General features: G+C 40.8%; 1 protein-coding gene across 1 annotated transcript in view; it reads left to right on the top strand.

The window, feature by feature from the left end:
* LPCAT1 (lysophosphatidylcholine acyltransferase 1) overlaps nucleotides 1-17,044 on the top strand; it is a 166,552-nt gene that overhangs the window by 42,063 nt on the left and 107,445 nt on the right. The window contains exons 4-8 of the mRNA XM_045002927.1: nucleotides 1,611-1,723; nucleotides 6,876-6,936; nucleotides 8,882-8,940; nucleotides 13,866-13,900; nucleotides 15,176-15,230. Of these exons, the coding sequence (XP_044858862.1) occupies nucleotides 1,611-1,723; nucleotides 6,876-6,936; nucleotides 8,882-8,940; nucleotides 13,866-13,900; nucleotides 15,176-15,230 (323 nt within the window). The remainder of the gene's footprint in view (nucleotides 1-1,610; nucleotides 1,724-6,875; nucleotides 6,937-8,881; nucleotides 8,941-13,865; nucleotides 13,901-15,175; nucleotides 15,231-17,044) is intronic.

The following is a 17,044-nucleotide window of genomic DNA, read 5'->3' as shown; positions in this document are numbered from 1 at the left end:
ACTTTACATCTTATTAAAATACACCTCTACCCCGATATAACGCTGTCCTCGGGAGCCAAAAAATCTTACCGTGGTATAGGTGAGACCGCATTATATCGAACTTGCTTTGATCTACCAGAGTGCGCAGCCCTTCTCTCCCCCCCCCCCCGAGCGCTGCTTTACCGCATTATATCCGAATTCATGTTATATTGGGTTGCGTTATATCAGGGTAGAGGTGAATGTAGAATCTGTTTGGCCCACACAAGGTTGTGCTTAGGTTTATGTGGTCCTCCTGTGTAATAAGGTTGGGCACCACTGCACAGGAAGTGACTTTGGGAGCTCAATCACTTTAGCTTGTCAAAAAGATTAGAAGGTGACTTAATTATGATGTATAAATTCCTTCACAGGAGAGAATACTGGCTTACTAAAGGTCTTTTTAATCTAGCCCAGAAAATCAAATAGATGATGTGTTGCCTATGGGGAGAAATGCTTCAGCAGCATGGCTTAATGGAGACTTGTAAAGCAGAAACTTGAAGTTCCAAACACCTTTACCAAGCCAGGTTTGGGGTGTGCCTTGTGAATTACTGCACAACAGAAGAAATCCTGCTTTCCTGTAGGATTGTGAGGGGGATCTCAATGAGGGAGATGCTCACAGAGGTTCTCCTCCCTTAAGTCACAGGAGGAAATGTTCTGGCCCATGGGTGGTCAAACGTAACTATTTTGCTGTCCCAAAAAGTAAGTGTGCTTTAAACGATAGTCAAATTTGTATTTTAGAATCACATTCACATAGTCTCCTGTTACAAATAAGGTCTTGGTCTATTACAAGTGCATTTAAAAAATTTAATTTACTTTTCATTATTCATTTTACTTTTTGCATTTCTCTCAAGTTAGGTAATGAAAATGGTTCAAGGATTTGCTTTAATTTTACATTGAAATAATATAATACACCGCTACCTCGATATAACGCCACCCGATATAACACAAATTTGGATATAACGTGGTAAAGCAGTGCTTGGGGGGGGGGGTGGCGGGACTGTGCACTCCGGTAGATCAAAGCAAGTTCAATATAACACGTTTTCACCTATAACACGGTAAGATTTTTTGGCTCCCAAGGACAGCGTTATATCGAGGTACAGGTGTATAAGCCAATCAAAAAGAGTCATTATTTGCTTGTAACAAGGACTCTTGTTCAAAGGATATAACATTAATTTATTTAGCTTAAGAAAGAAAAGATTTAAGGATGACTTAATTACAGTCTGTAAGTACCTACACGGGGAACAAATATTTAATAATGGGCTCTTCAGTCTAGCAGTGAAAGGTATAATGTGATCCACGTGCTAGAAATTGAAGCTACACAAATTCAGACTGGAAATAAGGCATAAAAATTTAATTAACCATTGGAACAATTTACCGAGGTCATGGTGGATTCTCCTTCACTGACAATTTTTAAATCAAAGATTGGATGTTTTCTCTCAAAGCTATGCTCTAGGAATTATTAGGGGAAGTTCTATGACCCGTTATACAGGAGGTCAGACTAGATGATCACAGTGGTCCCTTCTGTGCTTGAATATTTCATAGATTCATCGATTTTTAAAGCAGTTCTATGAAAAATTTGTGTTGTTTCTTTTCAGCTTTAATAAAATATATACGACCAGTATTTGTATCTCGGTCAGACCAAGATTCTCGCAGAAAAACTGTTGAAGAGATAAAGAGACGTGCTCAATCTGATGGCAAGTGGCCACAGGTATAGTATAACCTCTTTTATGTGATATTTGACATTTGTTGGCTTTGAGAAGCAAATTTTAGTCTTTTTTTTCCTCCATAGAGGACATACTAGACCTACATGCTTTTTCTCCATGAATGCAAGATTTAAAATGTTTCTTTGCACAACACATTGCTAGCATGATCTTTAAGTTATATTATAAAATTTTTAGTCCTTGGAGAAAATTTCCATTGGACCAAAAATGTTAGTAGCATCTGAAGCCTTTAAATTTAATCAGCAGCTGAGGTTCTTGCACTTGAATTTGGGGGGAGGGAGGAAATAGAAAAGGAGGGACGGTTATGACTACTGTATTTCAGCCCTAAACTTTTTAGAAGTATGTGCATTTTTATTTTAAAATCTGAAGCATATTAAAAACTCTCCTGTTTTTTGAAGATAGCCAGTCTCTGGCTTTAGTCTTAGCACTAGATGTGCATCTATGTAATCCCTTTTCTCAGTAACTGCTAATAAGTCATATTTGATAAGCATATGTGCCAGCATAATCCGGCAAACAAGTAGATTTTAAATAGACATAAATTTCGATTAGAGTAGTTCCTGATTTTGTGGAGTCCCTCAGTGAGAGAGGACTTGGCATGTACTCCCTTTCCTATACCATTAGCACCCACAACAAGGGAGAAGAGCTTGGAGCCTTACAAAGTACCATCACAAAGTACCTGTGCATTAAAAAGTGCATTCCAATTGATATAAAGAGGGTGGGTGTTGGTGGGTGGTCTTTGCCTTTTCTTTTCCGATCCATTGCATTCGCATTCAGAAAAATTGAACCAGTTTGGCTCAAACTAAAAAAACAAAACCCTAAACTCAAAAACCCTAATTTGGGAGAGACAAGGTACCTGAAAGATGAAAATTCGCAAATTGTTGAAAGACCTATAGAATGAAATATTAAGCAACGCAAATTATAGCTCTTCTTAAGCACACCAGGTATAATCCTGTAGTCAACATGAATAAGAAACAGAATACGTCAGTGGCATAAGATAGTCACTCACCTCTGTAAGTGTTTTTAAGATTGGGACTTTAATACTTGATCCTATGCCTTTGCTCAGCAGCTCAAGTCAAAATATAATGTAATGCAATCTTTTTTACTGCCGTGATTAAAATATAAATGGTATAGTTTAAGCAATGTTTTCCAGTCTCTTCAATGCCAAGCTCTTATTCAGCAAAATGAAACTAATTGCACCCTTACTGTGTGTTGTTCATAGCCTTAGAATTATAGATCATTAGAGTTGGAAGGGACCTCAAGAGATCATCTAGTCCAACGCCCTGCTCAAAACAGGACCAATCCCCAAATGGCCTCTTCAAGGATTGAGCTCACAACCCTGGGTTTAGCAGGCCAATGCTCAAACCACTGAGCTATCCCTCCCTCCCCCCCCCAGAAAATATAGAGAACATAATACCTTATATATCATAGAATATCAGGGTTGGAAGGGACCTCATGAGGTCATCTAGTCCAACCCCCTGATCAAACCAGGACCAGTCCTTAGACAGATTTTTGCCCCAGATCCCTAAGTGGCCCCCTCAAGGATTGAACTCACAACCCTCGGCTTAGCAGGCCAATGCTCAAACCACTGAACTATCCCTCCCCTTCATAGTTTAACTTGCACATCTTCCATGCCCTGTTGGCAAGTCCTTTGTGTCCCCTTCCCTTCTTCCTTCCTCCCCCGTGACATACCCAGGATACAATCCAGACTGAGTAGCTGTCACCCGTGGCCTCTAACCTGGAGAGCCCTTTAAACTGCTTTGCTGCTGTAGCCTCCAGTCAGGACTGCTTGGGAACAGCCTTCAACATGTAAGTCACTCCCAGCTATGTTGTGTGTGTGCTGCAGCCAGCCCAGCCCCACCTTGGTTATGTTGCAGTGTATCCTCAGTCCTAGATTTTCTCCCCAAAATGTATGTTCTGTACCGCCCAGTTCTTTCCTGGAAAATACAAACTAATATAAAATCCCACATTTTATTAATAGAATTGATATGCACACATCTTGTTACCCCAGATGGAGTTTCACAGACACTTCAGTTTAAACACACTAGATAAGATAAAACAAGTTTGTTAACTAAAAAGAGATTTTGAGAGTACAAATGATGAGGCATTAAAGTCAGAAATGGTTACAAGAAAAATAAAGATAAAACTTAACTAGTGCCTTATTTAACAGACTACGTTAAGCAAAGTTATTTCACCACATTCTCTCAGCAGTCTCACTGACCAAACTTCTTAGGTCAGTGTTACCAGATTTGCCCATTACTTTGGGGTATGCTCATTTATTAGGGTTACTCTTCTGGGTGTGGGAGGGAAGGTTCTGTAATTCTATCAATTTACTGCTTGTGTCACTTGTTTTCATACGGAGCTCTACTTCTCCCTTCTGCAAGTTCCCTCCCAAAGGAGCTATCCCGCAGGACCTAGGTCCCCCCCAGCATGTCTGAGCGGACTAGGTCAATCAGCACTCCCAAGCTGCCACCCTTATATGCCCCTGGACTCAGCAGGCTGGGTCGAGCAGCACTTCCAAGCTGCCACCCTCATGTGCCACAGGCACTACACCAGAATAGAGTACGCCTGAGCAAACTAAGTCGAGCAGCACTTCCAAGCTGCCACCCTCACATGCCACAGGTTCAGCACGTCCCTATCCCCACTTTCACATTACAACTGTTCTGGTAGTAACCCACTTGATGAGCAAACCTCACAGGATTTTTGGGCACTGCAGGGATCTTTAGCTTAGGTAAGAGGAGCATTGCTGCAGAGCAAATGGGGAAGCCAAAAACACGAGAGAGAGAGGGAGGGAGGGAGGGAGGGAAGCAACCACCTTAACCATAAAAGTTATTTATTGCCTAGTAGTAACCATGCAAGGAGAGCCAAACAAACAAAACAGTTACAAGATTAAATCTAGCTTAAATTTAATTACAAAAGTCAGGTTTAGAAAACTATACCTGATCGCCCAAGTCAGGGTTGGAAAGCTATACCTAGAGTAGAAAAAAAAAAAAAAGATAGCGAGAGGGAGGGAGAGTTGGGTTCTCACCACTCCATGAAGCTTGAACTGGTCGGGGTTCCCAGGTGGTGGTGGTAGCTGAGGGTCTGGAGTGTTGGAGACAGGCAGAGCCCACAGCATGATCAGTCAGGAGAAGATGAAGTCCCAATGGAACTGATGCAGTTTTTGGATCCAGGCATCAGAACCCTTACTTGAGTGTGAGTAGGGGTTTTTGTAGGGAAACAACAATGGTTCAAGGGAGAACTCTAGATTTGTTAATGGGTAAACTGATGGTTCAGAGGAGTATACCAAAGTTGTTTTGTTCAGGCTAGACAATAGGAACTGATCATTCCTGGCTATAGGCGGTGTTCCTTCAAGGGAGTTCACAACGCAATTAGGCAACTTCAGTATTTTGGATACCAATAAAGGATTTATTACTAGATTTGGTTTGATAACTATTGAGCTGGGTGTGTGCAGGCATAGGTTCATTAACATCTGGAGCAAAGATCCCCCATCATGCAATGCTTCCCTGCTTTTCTGGTCCCAGAGTTCAGTGTGGTTCTTGCCTTGGAACCTCTGTTCTCCATTCTGTATGCTAATGGAGATGCCTCCCTGTTCCATCTTCAATGCAGATAAGGCTAGGGGAGTTGCTTTCCTGTCACCGTTTTCCGGAGGGATTTAGGTGTATCTCCCACTCTTTGTAAGTCTTTCTTCTGGTCAGTTTTGGTTCAAGCAGAGGCTGGGGTAGTGGGGTCCTTCGCGAATCCGAGAGGCTGGATACTGCGCCCTGGTTCCCCAAGAACACAGAACTGATGGGTAACATCGGAACCCCTTCTCCAGTTCAATAACTGTTTCCTTTGTTCCTTTTGGTGTAGTGAATCGAAGGACAGAGAAAGAGGAGGGGTGCGTTGGGGTGTTTGTCCTTCATGTTTATAGTATCGTTCCCTTTCTTGGAAAACATCTCCAGCTGAGATTCAGGAGACAGTCTCCATAGGAAAGGATGTTCCCTGCTGCTTTTCCTTACCTGTTGGATCCTATTTTTTTGTTTCCCTTGCTGCTTGATTACTTTGTTTACTGCTTAAATGCAAATTAAGCAGAGCATACATTCCTTCGTTTGAGACGGACTTGTTTGCCAACCTCAGTTTGGAACATGTGTTAATAACACCATATAACTTCACATACAATGTTGCTACGCACATTTTATGAGGACAGTATTGACCAGCAAATTATATGTTTTCAAATGACATCTTAAAAGCATACTTTGTACAAAGATTATTACAGTAGTGTCTAGGGAGTGGACATGGGTACATTGTCACCTCTCTCAAATAAAAACAACTTTGGGAAACACTAGTGGTGCATCCTTTCTTACATGCTCTGAATCATAGAATCTTTGGGTTGGAAGGGACCTCAGGAGGTCATCTAGTCCAAGCCCCTGCTCAAAGCAGGACCAAACCCAACTAAATCATCCCAGCCAGGGCTTTGTCAAGCCTGACCTTAAAAACCTCTAAGGAAGGAGATTCCACTACCTCCCTAGGTAACCCATTCCAGTTCTTCACCACCCTACTAGTGAAAAAGTTTTTCCTAATGTCCAACCTAAACCTCCCCCTCTGCAACTTGAGACCATTACTCCTTGTTCTGTCATCTTCTACCACTGAGAACAGTCTAGATCCAGAATACTGAAGTAGTTATCAGTGTTGACATTTAAAGTATCGTTGCAAAGTTAGCATCTATTGAAATGAATGCAACAGTTACATCTGAGAAACATTGGTTGTGTTATGCTGTCTTCAAACTCAAGCAGGCCTCTCTCTATCAGTTACACATGGTTCATGTGTTTTTTAAAATGAAACTGAGAATCTGGAAAATAGTTTGGCAGTCTGTTCCCCCTGTTCTCCCACCAGCTAGTCCTTCATGCTACCATGTGCCGTGGAAAACACTGGTTTAAAGAATAAATAAAATATCCTATTCCACAGTTTATGTGTCAGATTCCATGCATCTGAAAGTCTTCGTGACTTCAAAAGACCATGCTGTCATTTAAACATTTTCTTTAGCTTGCTTACTTTTTCTTAAATTAGTATAACTCAGATGTGAAGAGTTTTAATATTGGTTTTGAAAAGATGTAAATACAACAAATATTCTGTAACAGTAAATTTTGTTTTTGCTCCAAGATAATGATATTCCCAGAAGGAACTTGCACAAACCGATCTTGTCTAATTACCTTCAAGCCTGGTAGGTATGAAGCATAGCTTTCTTTACAGAATGTTCTCATATTGTATATATTTTTTAATATATTGGTTGCCATTGTAAATGGTTTGCAGTTATAGAATTTGAATAAAAAAAATGGTAATAAGGTGCGGTTGAAGTGGAATTTTTTTATCTTATAGATGGACTCTAGTTTTATCATTACACAAAACTTGCATCTAATTAAATTTACCATTTTTGACTGTTTTCTGGAATGTGTATAAGAATCTGAAAGATGAGTGTTTTTCCTACTGAATTTTTGCATTCCTTATGATGCTGGAGCGGTCTTAGCACCCCTCTGAAACATGCAGTCTAAGGGATCAATGTACATCTGTGACTATTTGAGGCTGCTACAATACTTGCTGCGCAGTCTGTAGTTGACTGTCCTCTTCCCATTGGATGCCACACATGTTCTTCAGCGGAGATGCCCTCTGGCCAGGCCTATGCCAAGACTTCTGGCAATATAGTAATATCAGTTAGGAGGACTCCCCTTCTCCTCCCCGTCCCCAAACATTTCTGTACTGCCAAAAGCCCTACTGTAAACACAGTTATAGTAGTACCAAAGTGCTTTTGCTGGTATAGCTTATTTGGCATAGTTTGTCAACTGAGTATTAGCTATACCAGCAAAAGCACTTCTATACTAATATAAATGTGTGTATGTTAGGAGAGTTTGCTGGCTCTCCTGCTCCCTGTTGCACTCTAGACCACCCAGAAACATGCTACAAAATCCCTTTACTGCCTTAAGTTCTTATTGCACCCACACTTCCGGTTTTCCACTGATCCAGCCCATTCTGCTCTCCACCCCCATTGCAAATGTACTCAACTTCCCTACTTCCCCTGGTCCTAGCTGTCTTAGTCTCTACTCCCTTCACCCACTTCCTCTGAAATCTTATTGCCTCTGACTTTCCCACTTGCTTCTTGGTGCCAAAAGTCCTTTTCAGAGTCATTACATTGCAGGATACATTGCCCCATTTTGTATGGCCTACGTTCTTTGTTCCTAGCTGGTTGACCTTCCAGATGCACTTTAATACAGGCAAATGGTTCATATGAGCTGTTTTTGCCAGGGACTCCAGATTACTTTGTGTGAGTAATCTGTTTATCTGATTTACCACTTGACAGATCTTTATCTGCAAATTTTACTGGTAGAGATTGTTTATCTTCTTCCTGACCACTGATAGACATTAAATACCACTGAGACAAGAACAGATTGCTGCTTGATCCCCCCTCAAAGTATCTTCAGTTAGTGGTGGTGAATCCACGTTAATAATTACATTTTGTACAATAGTTTTTAATCTTTTATGTGATATATTTTAGAGTGCTATTTTTAATCAGAATGTATTGTAGTACAAAGTCAGATGCCCTACAGAAGTCTGTTATGTTAACACAGTTACCTTTATCAACAAAACTGGTAACTTCATAAAAATATATCAAATTCATTTGTGAGACCTTTTTACAAGATACTTGACTACCAGATTTTTACGAAATCCACATCTGACAACAACTGTTAAAAGGCAGAAACAACAAATATATATAAAAAAATCAACAATCCTGACCATGAGTCAAATTTAGGGATTCGGCTGTAATATGAATGTCTTCACAATTGATTATGATTTATGTAGGTTTTGGTGGATTTTGAATGTCTATATTTCCATTCTTCTAAATGCGTGTATCTTCTAAGTAAGATAGGTATATACATTGTTGTCAGTTACCAACACTGCATTTTTTTAAATGACTTTTTCTGTGGAATATTGATGTATATTTTGCAACGTCCAGATCTTGTATTCTTTCCACTAGCATGCTATGAATTTCTGCTACTGTACACACCAGACTAACGACGTAACCAATAATCACATAATCTTTTTTGTAAGGAGTCATTTATCTGACAATAAGAAAATATGCCAAAGACTAATGATGTGTAATGTGTGCTTTCCAGGAGCATTTATTCCTGGAGTTCCTGTCCAGCCAGTAGTTTTGCGTTATCCGAACAAATTGGTAAGTTCAGCTTGCTCTGCAGATTAAGGGTAATAGGACGTGTTACTTTTTTGGATGTTGCCAGCCCCACTAGATGGAACTAAGAACAATTAGAAAAGAGGAACGGTCCACAGATTGTACAAGGGAATGTGTTGACCATTAGACACTTGGGGAATGAATGTACGGATGAGTAAAGCAAAATGGCCAAGTAACAGTATTTAGTCCGCAGTGTCATTTTCAGTTAATTCACTATGCTTTTCTGGGATGATGGGTAAACATCCTGCCCATAAAACGACAAACAGGAAGGGACTGTAGGCCTTGCAGGAGCCCTAAGCATAACTTGCTTCGTGAACCAAAGGTTGTGAACAAGAGTAGGACTCGCCTCAGCAGAATAGTAATTCACTGGGTATCAGCTAACTAAGTAAGCACGTTCCTGACTGGAGAGGATGGGCATAGATCTCTCAAGTAACTATTTAAAAGCATTCATAAGAGATGATACAAGAATACACTGACCCCTTGTAAAAATAAGGAGGGGATGACAGGGTAATGGATAAGGATCTTTTGTTCGAACTCACGTGTATGAGGATTAGGGTGGTAACTAACACCTACTGGAGTGTAGTTGCTAACTTGTTTGTATCAAAATATAAAAGGAGAAGTGATAGGAGGGGAATCTTTGTGCTAGTCTATGGGACAGAATCCTAGTGTCCTGATTGAACTGGTACCATTGTTGCAGGCATACATGTGTTAGTATACCTGTAGCTCCTATGAGGCACTTGTACTGTGCTTTCTCAACAACAAACCTGGCTGAGTGCCTTTGCCATCAAACCGGACCTTCTGGTCTTTCTTTATTAATAACATCAAGGGTTGTTGAATCAGCAAGCTGCGCTCTCTGCTAGTGCAGCTAACGCTGGACAGCAGGACTAGTAGCATTAATAACTTAACAGCCTTAACAACGCTCCACAGCACTAATACCATCTGATTTCCTCATGTATTCCTTTCATGCTCCTTCATATTCTGCTGCATGATAATTTCCTTTGGTTTTTTGACCCTTGTCCTTATTTAAAGCCTACAGCAACAATTTTGCTTATTCCATTGCTTTGCAGATTTCCATGGCTTGTTCTCCAGTCAGCAAACAATTTCTCTGTAAATATGTGCTTTCTCATCACTGTAGCCTACCATCAGCCTGTCTCTTACCAGGAAATCCTCAAACGGGGGCTTAAAATTGCAAGGCTGGCTCTTGAGCCTTGAGCTTGTGACATATTCTTCAATACTTTCTTGTTCCTTTTGCACTCTTGTGTGGAAGAGGAATCTTTCAAAGGTTTCACTTTCTAGGTACACAAGCTTCAACCTGTGCTATGACCATATCATAATCAGTGCTATCCATGAGTGAGAGCTGGAAGCTATTATAAATATTTAGAGCATCTACATCAGCCACAGATAACATCAGTTTTCTGGCACTACTCCTTGTCTGTGTTTACATAACAGGGTAGTGAGAGCCTATTATAAACTTCAGCCAGTCTGTCTCCTGCAGCCAGGAACCCCACCTTCCAAAATAGAGACTGATCATTAATCCACATATGCGGTGGGAGGGACACATGAGTTACAACTGCTTGAGGTGACTTTTGTGTTGAGAATTTTTTGCCCAGGAGTGTTAACAGATGCAACAAACTGCTAGAATTTCCCAGGTCAGAGAGGTCATATCCGCTGCTTAAAATGGTGGCCAGAATGCTGAGTTGAATTCATTACCTAATGAGATCACTACCCAGAAACAAGGTATTATGACATTGCCCACTTTTGAGAAACGACTGTCCTATTTGCTGGTCAAATAGTGGCAATCTAGGGAGGAGGCTTGATTTCTCTGGTTATCTACAGAACTATGGTTGCTGCTCTAGGCCATAGGTGTACTCTGATTTGAGCGATTCAGGCAACACTCAGATGCCTGAGGGAGAATTCCTGAAAATGAAAGACTCCTATAAAAGAAACCCAGACTTAATAGGTCTGCAGTCCCAGGGTACTTTAGCAGCTCTAGGATCACCAATAGCAGCCCTTCTAGCAATGGAAGATTACAACTGGCTATTGGAAGTTGCCACATCACCCTAGAAGTAGGATGAGTCTTAAGTCACATTCCAGCATTGGTTATGGTGGAAAGTGTCCCTTTTTCTTTTCATATAACATATTTAAAGATTTAACTTTGGCCATTATAGTCAATTCACTATTTCTTTTTCTTAGCTGCTGACCTTTCAGATTCATTTAAGCATATTTAACTTTGATTTTTGTGGTTTTTGTACATGCTACTTTCTTTTATTCTGTTTCTGTTTTAAGCAGTGATGAAGGTATTAAAGCAAGATTTTGACATTGTCCATAACTTTCAAGATTCTGGGACTCTTAATCTTATTGATTCTGAATTGAGCTTGGTACCAAGCATCAAATTTAGAAACATACAGTTAGGAGGGTGTAGTGCTTAAATTACTATCTATTTGATATTTCCTTCTTGAAAACTGAGGTCCTTATCTTTCTTCCAAACCCTCTTTACGCCTCCATTTTCCATTATCCATCTATGTAGTTGCTCAAGCCCATAACCTGGAAGTCATCGTCAGGGGCGGCTCTAGGGATTTTGCCGCCCCAAGCACGGCAAGCAGGCTGCCTCCGGCGGTTTGCCTGCGGAGGGTCCGCTGGTCCCGCGGTGCCGACAGAGCACCCCCCGCAGCTTGCCACCCTAAGCACGCGCTTGGCGTGCTGGTGCCTGGAGCCGCCCCTGGTCATCATAAACTCCTCCTCCCCCCCCCCCCCAAATCACAAATCCAGGTCTTTGCAAAATCTTTCATTTTCTTCCTCCAGCATTTCTAACGTTCTGTTCCCCCCTCCCCCAATCCACACAATTAAAACTCTTTTTTTCTATAGGCCCCCATAGTCTTCCCTTTTGGCTGCTGTCACCTGCTCCTTTCTTGCCTCCCTGACACCCATGTTGTTACCCTTTTACTATTAACCTTCCTCACTTGATCTAAATATTGCATCTCCCCATTATTCCTTTCTTTACTGGATCAAATTTGCTTCTTGGTCTCCTCTTCTAGGCCCTGCATAATTATCCCTTTCTACTTTCTACCCTTCTCTCTTATGCCATGTTTCACTCCTTTTACTCCACCCTTGATAGCCTTCATGCCTAGCTTGTCCACTTCTTCCTCAATAATTTCTGTGCTTTTTTTTCCAGGCTTCCCCTTACACATGAAACTAGTCTTTTCTGAACTAGTCTGCAAAGGCAGTACCTTCTCCTGTTTCAAATACCTCTTAAAGTCCCACTTTTGCTATAATGCCAACAAAAAGGTAGCCAACTCATATTGGCAAGGTAGAGGTGGTATTGAGAATGGCTTTATTTCTGTGTAACAAAAATGGAAGACACTGAACTAATAACATTTGTGCCAGTCATTACCTTGACCATTCTGTATATTGCATCCTTCTCTCCCATCTTTCACTGGTTTTGTCTTTTTAGATTAGAAGTTCTTCATGGTACAAACTGTAGCTTCCTATATATCTGTACACTACTACCATATAATGAATGATTTTGCTGTATAAATGAGTGCCTTTCCTGGCAGTTCTCTTGTCCCAAATCAGCGCAGACCTCCAACAAGATTAAACTAAGGAAAAATTTACAGGGCAGAGTCCGTGGAGTAATTATAATGCTTTAGGGTTTTTGTGTGTGTGTGTGTGTGTGTGTGCGTGCGTGTACTGCATCTTCAATTTTCTGTGGCTGGTTTTCTTCAGAGAAAAAGAAATATTTTGTGTTCAAGACAATATAGAGAGTCGGAGGAGAGACAATGTAATTCTATTCCTTTACTGTTTTGTTCTTTTAAGCAAAAGTCAAGGATGCTGACAGTGTTTTTTGTATGTGAAAAATCTGCTAATTAGGGAAACGAATCTGCACCATATTTATTTCGAAGTATATTTTTCAATGTTCTGTCTTTTGAGGGATTTCTGGGTCTGTAAGTGGGCTATAAATTTGATTATTTTGTGTGTAAAAGCTGGGCTTAACTGATATTTGTTTTGTTGCTGTATAAAAGGCAGATTGAAGTGCCTGTCTTAGCAGGCTTACTTTTAATGTAAGGTAGATTTTTAAAATAGTGGATTGTGATTTCCATGAAAATTTAGTGGAGGGGTGGGTAAACTACGGCCTGCAGGCCACAGCTGGCCTGCGGGACCATCCTGCCCGGTCCCCAAGCTCCAGGCCTGGGAGGCTAGCTCCTGGCCCCTCCCCTGCTGTCTTCCCTCCCCTGCAGCCTCAGCTCACTCACTCTGCTGCTGGCGCAATGCTCTGGGCGACGGGGCTGTGAGCTCCTGGGGCAGCGCAGCTGCAGAGCCCAGCCTGACCCGGTGCTCTGTGCTGCATGGTGGCGGTGGCAGCAGCATGACCTGGCTGTAGCGCCACCAGCAACCGGTGTTCCAAGCAGCGCAGTAAGGCGGCAGGGAGCAGGGGGGGTTGGATAGAGGGCATGGGAGTTCGGGGTGGTGGTCAGGGGGTGGGGATGTGGATGGTGGTTGGGGGGGGACGGGGTTGAATGGGGGTAGGGGTTCTGGGGAGCAGTCAGGAAGGAGGGGGGGTTGGATGGGGCAGCAGGGGGCAGTCAGGGGCAAGGGTTCTTGGGGCAGTCAGAGGACAGGGAGAAGAGGTGGTTGGATGGGGCAGGGCCCCCGGGGGGGGCCGTCAGGAATGAGAGGAGGAGTTGGATGGGGCAGGAGTCCGGGGGGAGGAGGGGGAGGCAGATAGGAGGTGGAGGCCGGGCCATGACCCCCTCCCCTCACCGGCCCTTCATACAATTTACAAAACCTGATGCAGCCCTCAGGCCAAAAAGTTTGCCCGCCCCTTATTTAGAGCATGTGCCATGCATTGTGCTGTGAAAGAGTTTACAATACAAATTAATTGAATTTGCAATGCATCTTTGTTTGTTTTGTAGGATACGATCACTTGGACCTGGCAAGGTCCAGGAGCGTAAGTCAATCCTATTTTATTCCCTTTGTGCTGCAGTTGCTTTCCTGAATTAGTTTGGTATTGTTATATGAAATCGTACAAGTGTGCTTTCAAATATTTTAGCTCAAAAAAATGTCTGGAGATAGAGGTTTTTGAATAAGAAATGAATGACAGATTTTGAATCTTGTAGACCAAGAGGAAAAGTGAATTCTATGGAAAATGCCCTGCCATTAGCCTCCTCCTGTATCTGAGCTATTAGCTGAGTGCCTTAATTGATCTTACCTGCTGTAATATAGCATCAAGATAAGAGGCTGTTTTTCAGGCAGCCAGAACTCTAATCATTTAAAGCTTTGTAGGTTTAAACCAGCACCTCAAACTGAATCAGAAACCAATGTGGACTAAGATGTAAGATGTTTTCTGGGAAAATATCTCTAAGTGGGCTGCCACACTTGATACTTCTGAAAGTTTCCTCCATACAGCTCTGTTCACTCAACATGGTACTAGCCAAATGTCAAGCAAAGAAGACTCTACATTTGTCTGTCCCCCACCAGAAAAGGGTCCCTTTCCTAAAGGCAAACAATCCATTCTGAATCCAGGCAGTCTTAAGTACATTGAAAACTCCTGACAACACAAAACATATACAACTCTGCTACTGATTGGAGGTAACTCAGATTCACCAGGCTGTTCCTCATCTGCTTCAGTTCCTTGGTGAATTAGTGCCTATGCGACTTCTGTAGCTATAGTGGAAGACAAAATATTTTAGAACCCTACTAAATCCTTAATCGGCTGCCTGAAGAGTAGTTTCTCAGTGCCGTCTGAAACTGAACTGGTTCTGTTATTTTCCAAGGCTAGACTAATAAAACAGGTCTTGTGCTTTTACACCTAACTTCAAAATAAAGGTGGATAATAGTTTGTTCCACAAGTCAAAACAAAAAGTCTCAGCACCTTCTGACTTTTTTATTTAAATGACATAGGTGTTGACCGTGATGCTTTTTAAAGCAAATTTACTACTTTGTTAAAAGTATGTAAATGTGGACTTGTTACATAATGAATGCCACTTTTTCTACAGCTTCAGATTTCCTACTTTATTGCCTTTTTTTTTTAATATGCAACTTTGGAATAAACCTTCTTAGATGGTCACAGAAACCAGTAAAAACACACAAAGGTGGAATCCAAAAGTAGTTTTATTTTTTAAAAACGTGTCTTACCTGAAAAACATAATGTTAGGTGAAGAGTTCAGCATTCTGTGTATTGCTTATTTGCTACATTCAAAGCTTGTCTTTTTTATTTTTTTAGGCTGGAAATTCTGTGGCTTACCTTGTGTCAGTTTCACAATTTTGTGGAAATTGAGGTTAGTATAAAAGCAGTAATGCTTTCTATTTTAGGCAATACTAAACTTCATTTCTTGTAGACTGTGTATACATGATACAATATTATTTCTGCAGCAAAACAGTGTAATTAAAATGTATAATCAGACTTAAAATGTTAACACTGCATTGCACGCAGGCTGAATACGACTCACATTTTGGATAAATAGTTCTGTTGTTTGAAAGCTTGACTCACCAAAGTTTCAGCAGAACTAGCCTTCCTCTCCACTTACAAGATTAACCTCTTAATCACCATGTAATTCTGTCTCCGAAGGGACCGTTATGCATAAGACTGCTTTCTAAAGGGCTTATGGTCATTCCAGTTAACATCATAGTAACTATGTATTTTATTTTGGATGTTAGTATTGATGTGCAACTAAGGATTTTCTTCAGGAGTAAAATTAACTGCATACAATTTCTTCTCATCCAAACAGACTCTTACTTTATGCCTCAAATGTTAAAGTTGCACAGTTAAGCACACAAGAGTCAGGAAATGCAAAAGTTAAGATTTCATGTATAACCCTTAACTTGTTCTCTTGTGCATTTTTACTACAATATTCTTCTATTACATGATAACATACTATTTTTCTCAAAAGATACAGTTTAATATACATTTTTCTATAGCATTGCTTATGTATTTTGTAGCACTTTGTACTGTATTTTATTCTTGAATGCTTATACTATTTTGATTGTCATAATTGTCCAGGGTATCTTTGATAGTTTGTTTTTTTTATGTTTTCTTCTCTCAGGTACATATTTTAATAACTTACCAGCTGTTTCTCTCATAACACCACAACCTTCCTTAGGTGCAGTAGATTCATGGATTAAGGCCTGAAGGCACCATCATGATCATCTAATCTAATAATTTAGTAGAGGAGATGAGGCAGTTAGTTTGCAGTTAACACTTACTATTGCTCTGTTACACAATGTACCACTGGTTAAGTATAAGTTATTTTTAAAAACAATGTATGGCATAAATAGGGTAGTACACAGTACACATTGCTAAACAAATTTGTCTCAGGTTGTAGAAACACTTGCACAATATTTTATTGGAGTATTTGCATGCAGTTAACTTTTGCATTTCCTGATTTTTTTCAGTGCTTAACCATGTGTTCTTTAATGTTCTCAGCATAATTAAATTAATTTCCCAGATTTTTGGTGAAAAGATAAAAAGTAGTTCCCCTCCAGGGCTTCAGAACTCTGCTGGCTTACAAAAATTGGCAAATAAGTCTGGAACTATTTAACTAGAAAGCACTGAATCTTTGTCCTATGCCATTCTTGTGCACTTCATAGAGAGGTGAGCTTAAAAGTTATGGGGCAGGGGATGACATTTTATTCCTTAAGGTACATTAGAGTGGAGCTCCCTCCTGTATACCTCCATAATGTGCATAGGAACACTACCTCAATTACTTTCACTTTACAACATCTACAGGCTATAAAGGGACTGGTTCTGTTACCCTTGGTCATTCTTGCATAGTATCTTATGTTGCCCTTAGTCCAAATGTATGTTTATGTGGTAAATTGAATGGAAAATCAGTATTATTGTTTACACAGTAAATCGCTTCTCGGAGAAATTAAGGGCAGCAGAATCAGACTCTTGGCGTGCAGGAACCTTCTCTCAACCCATGCTCACTTTATTATCTTGAGCTTTATATGTTATATAAAGTGACGCGGGGATAACTACTTTTAAGTCAGTTTTCAGAGTAGCAGCCCTGTTAGTCTGTATCCGCAAAAAGAACAGGAGTACTTGTGGCACTTAGAGACTAACAAATTTATTTGAGCATAAGCATCTGATGAA

This window comes from Mauremys mutica, chromosome 2, assembly GCF_020497125.1.
Source record: "Mauremys mutica isolate MM-2020 ecotype Southern chromosome 2, ASM2049712v1, whole genome shotgun sequence".
Classification (NCBI taxonomy): domain Eukaryota; kingdom Metazoa; phylum Chordata; order Testudines; family Geoemydidae; genus Mauremys; species Mauremys mutica.
This window is presented reverse-complemented; position numbering and strand designations above follow the sequence as displayed.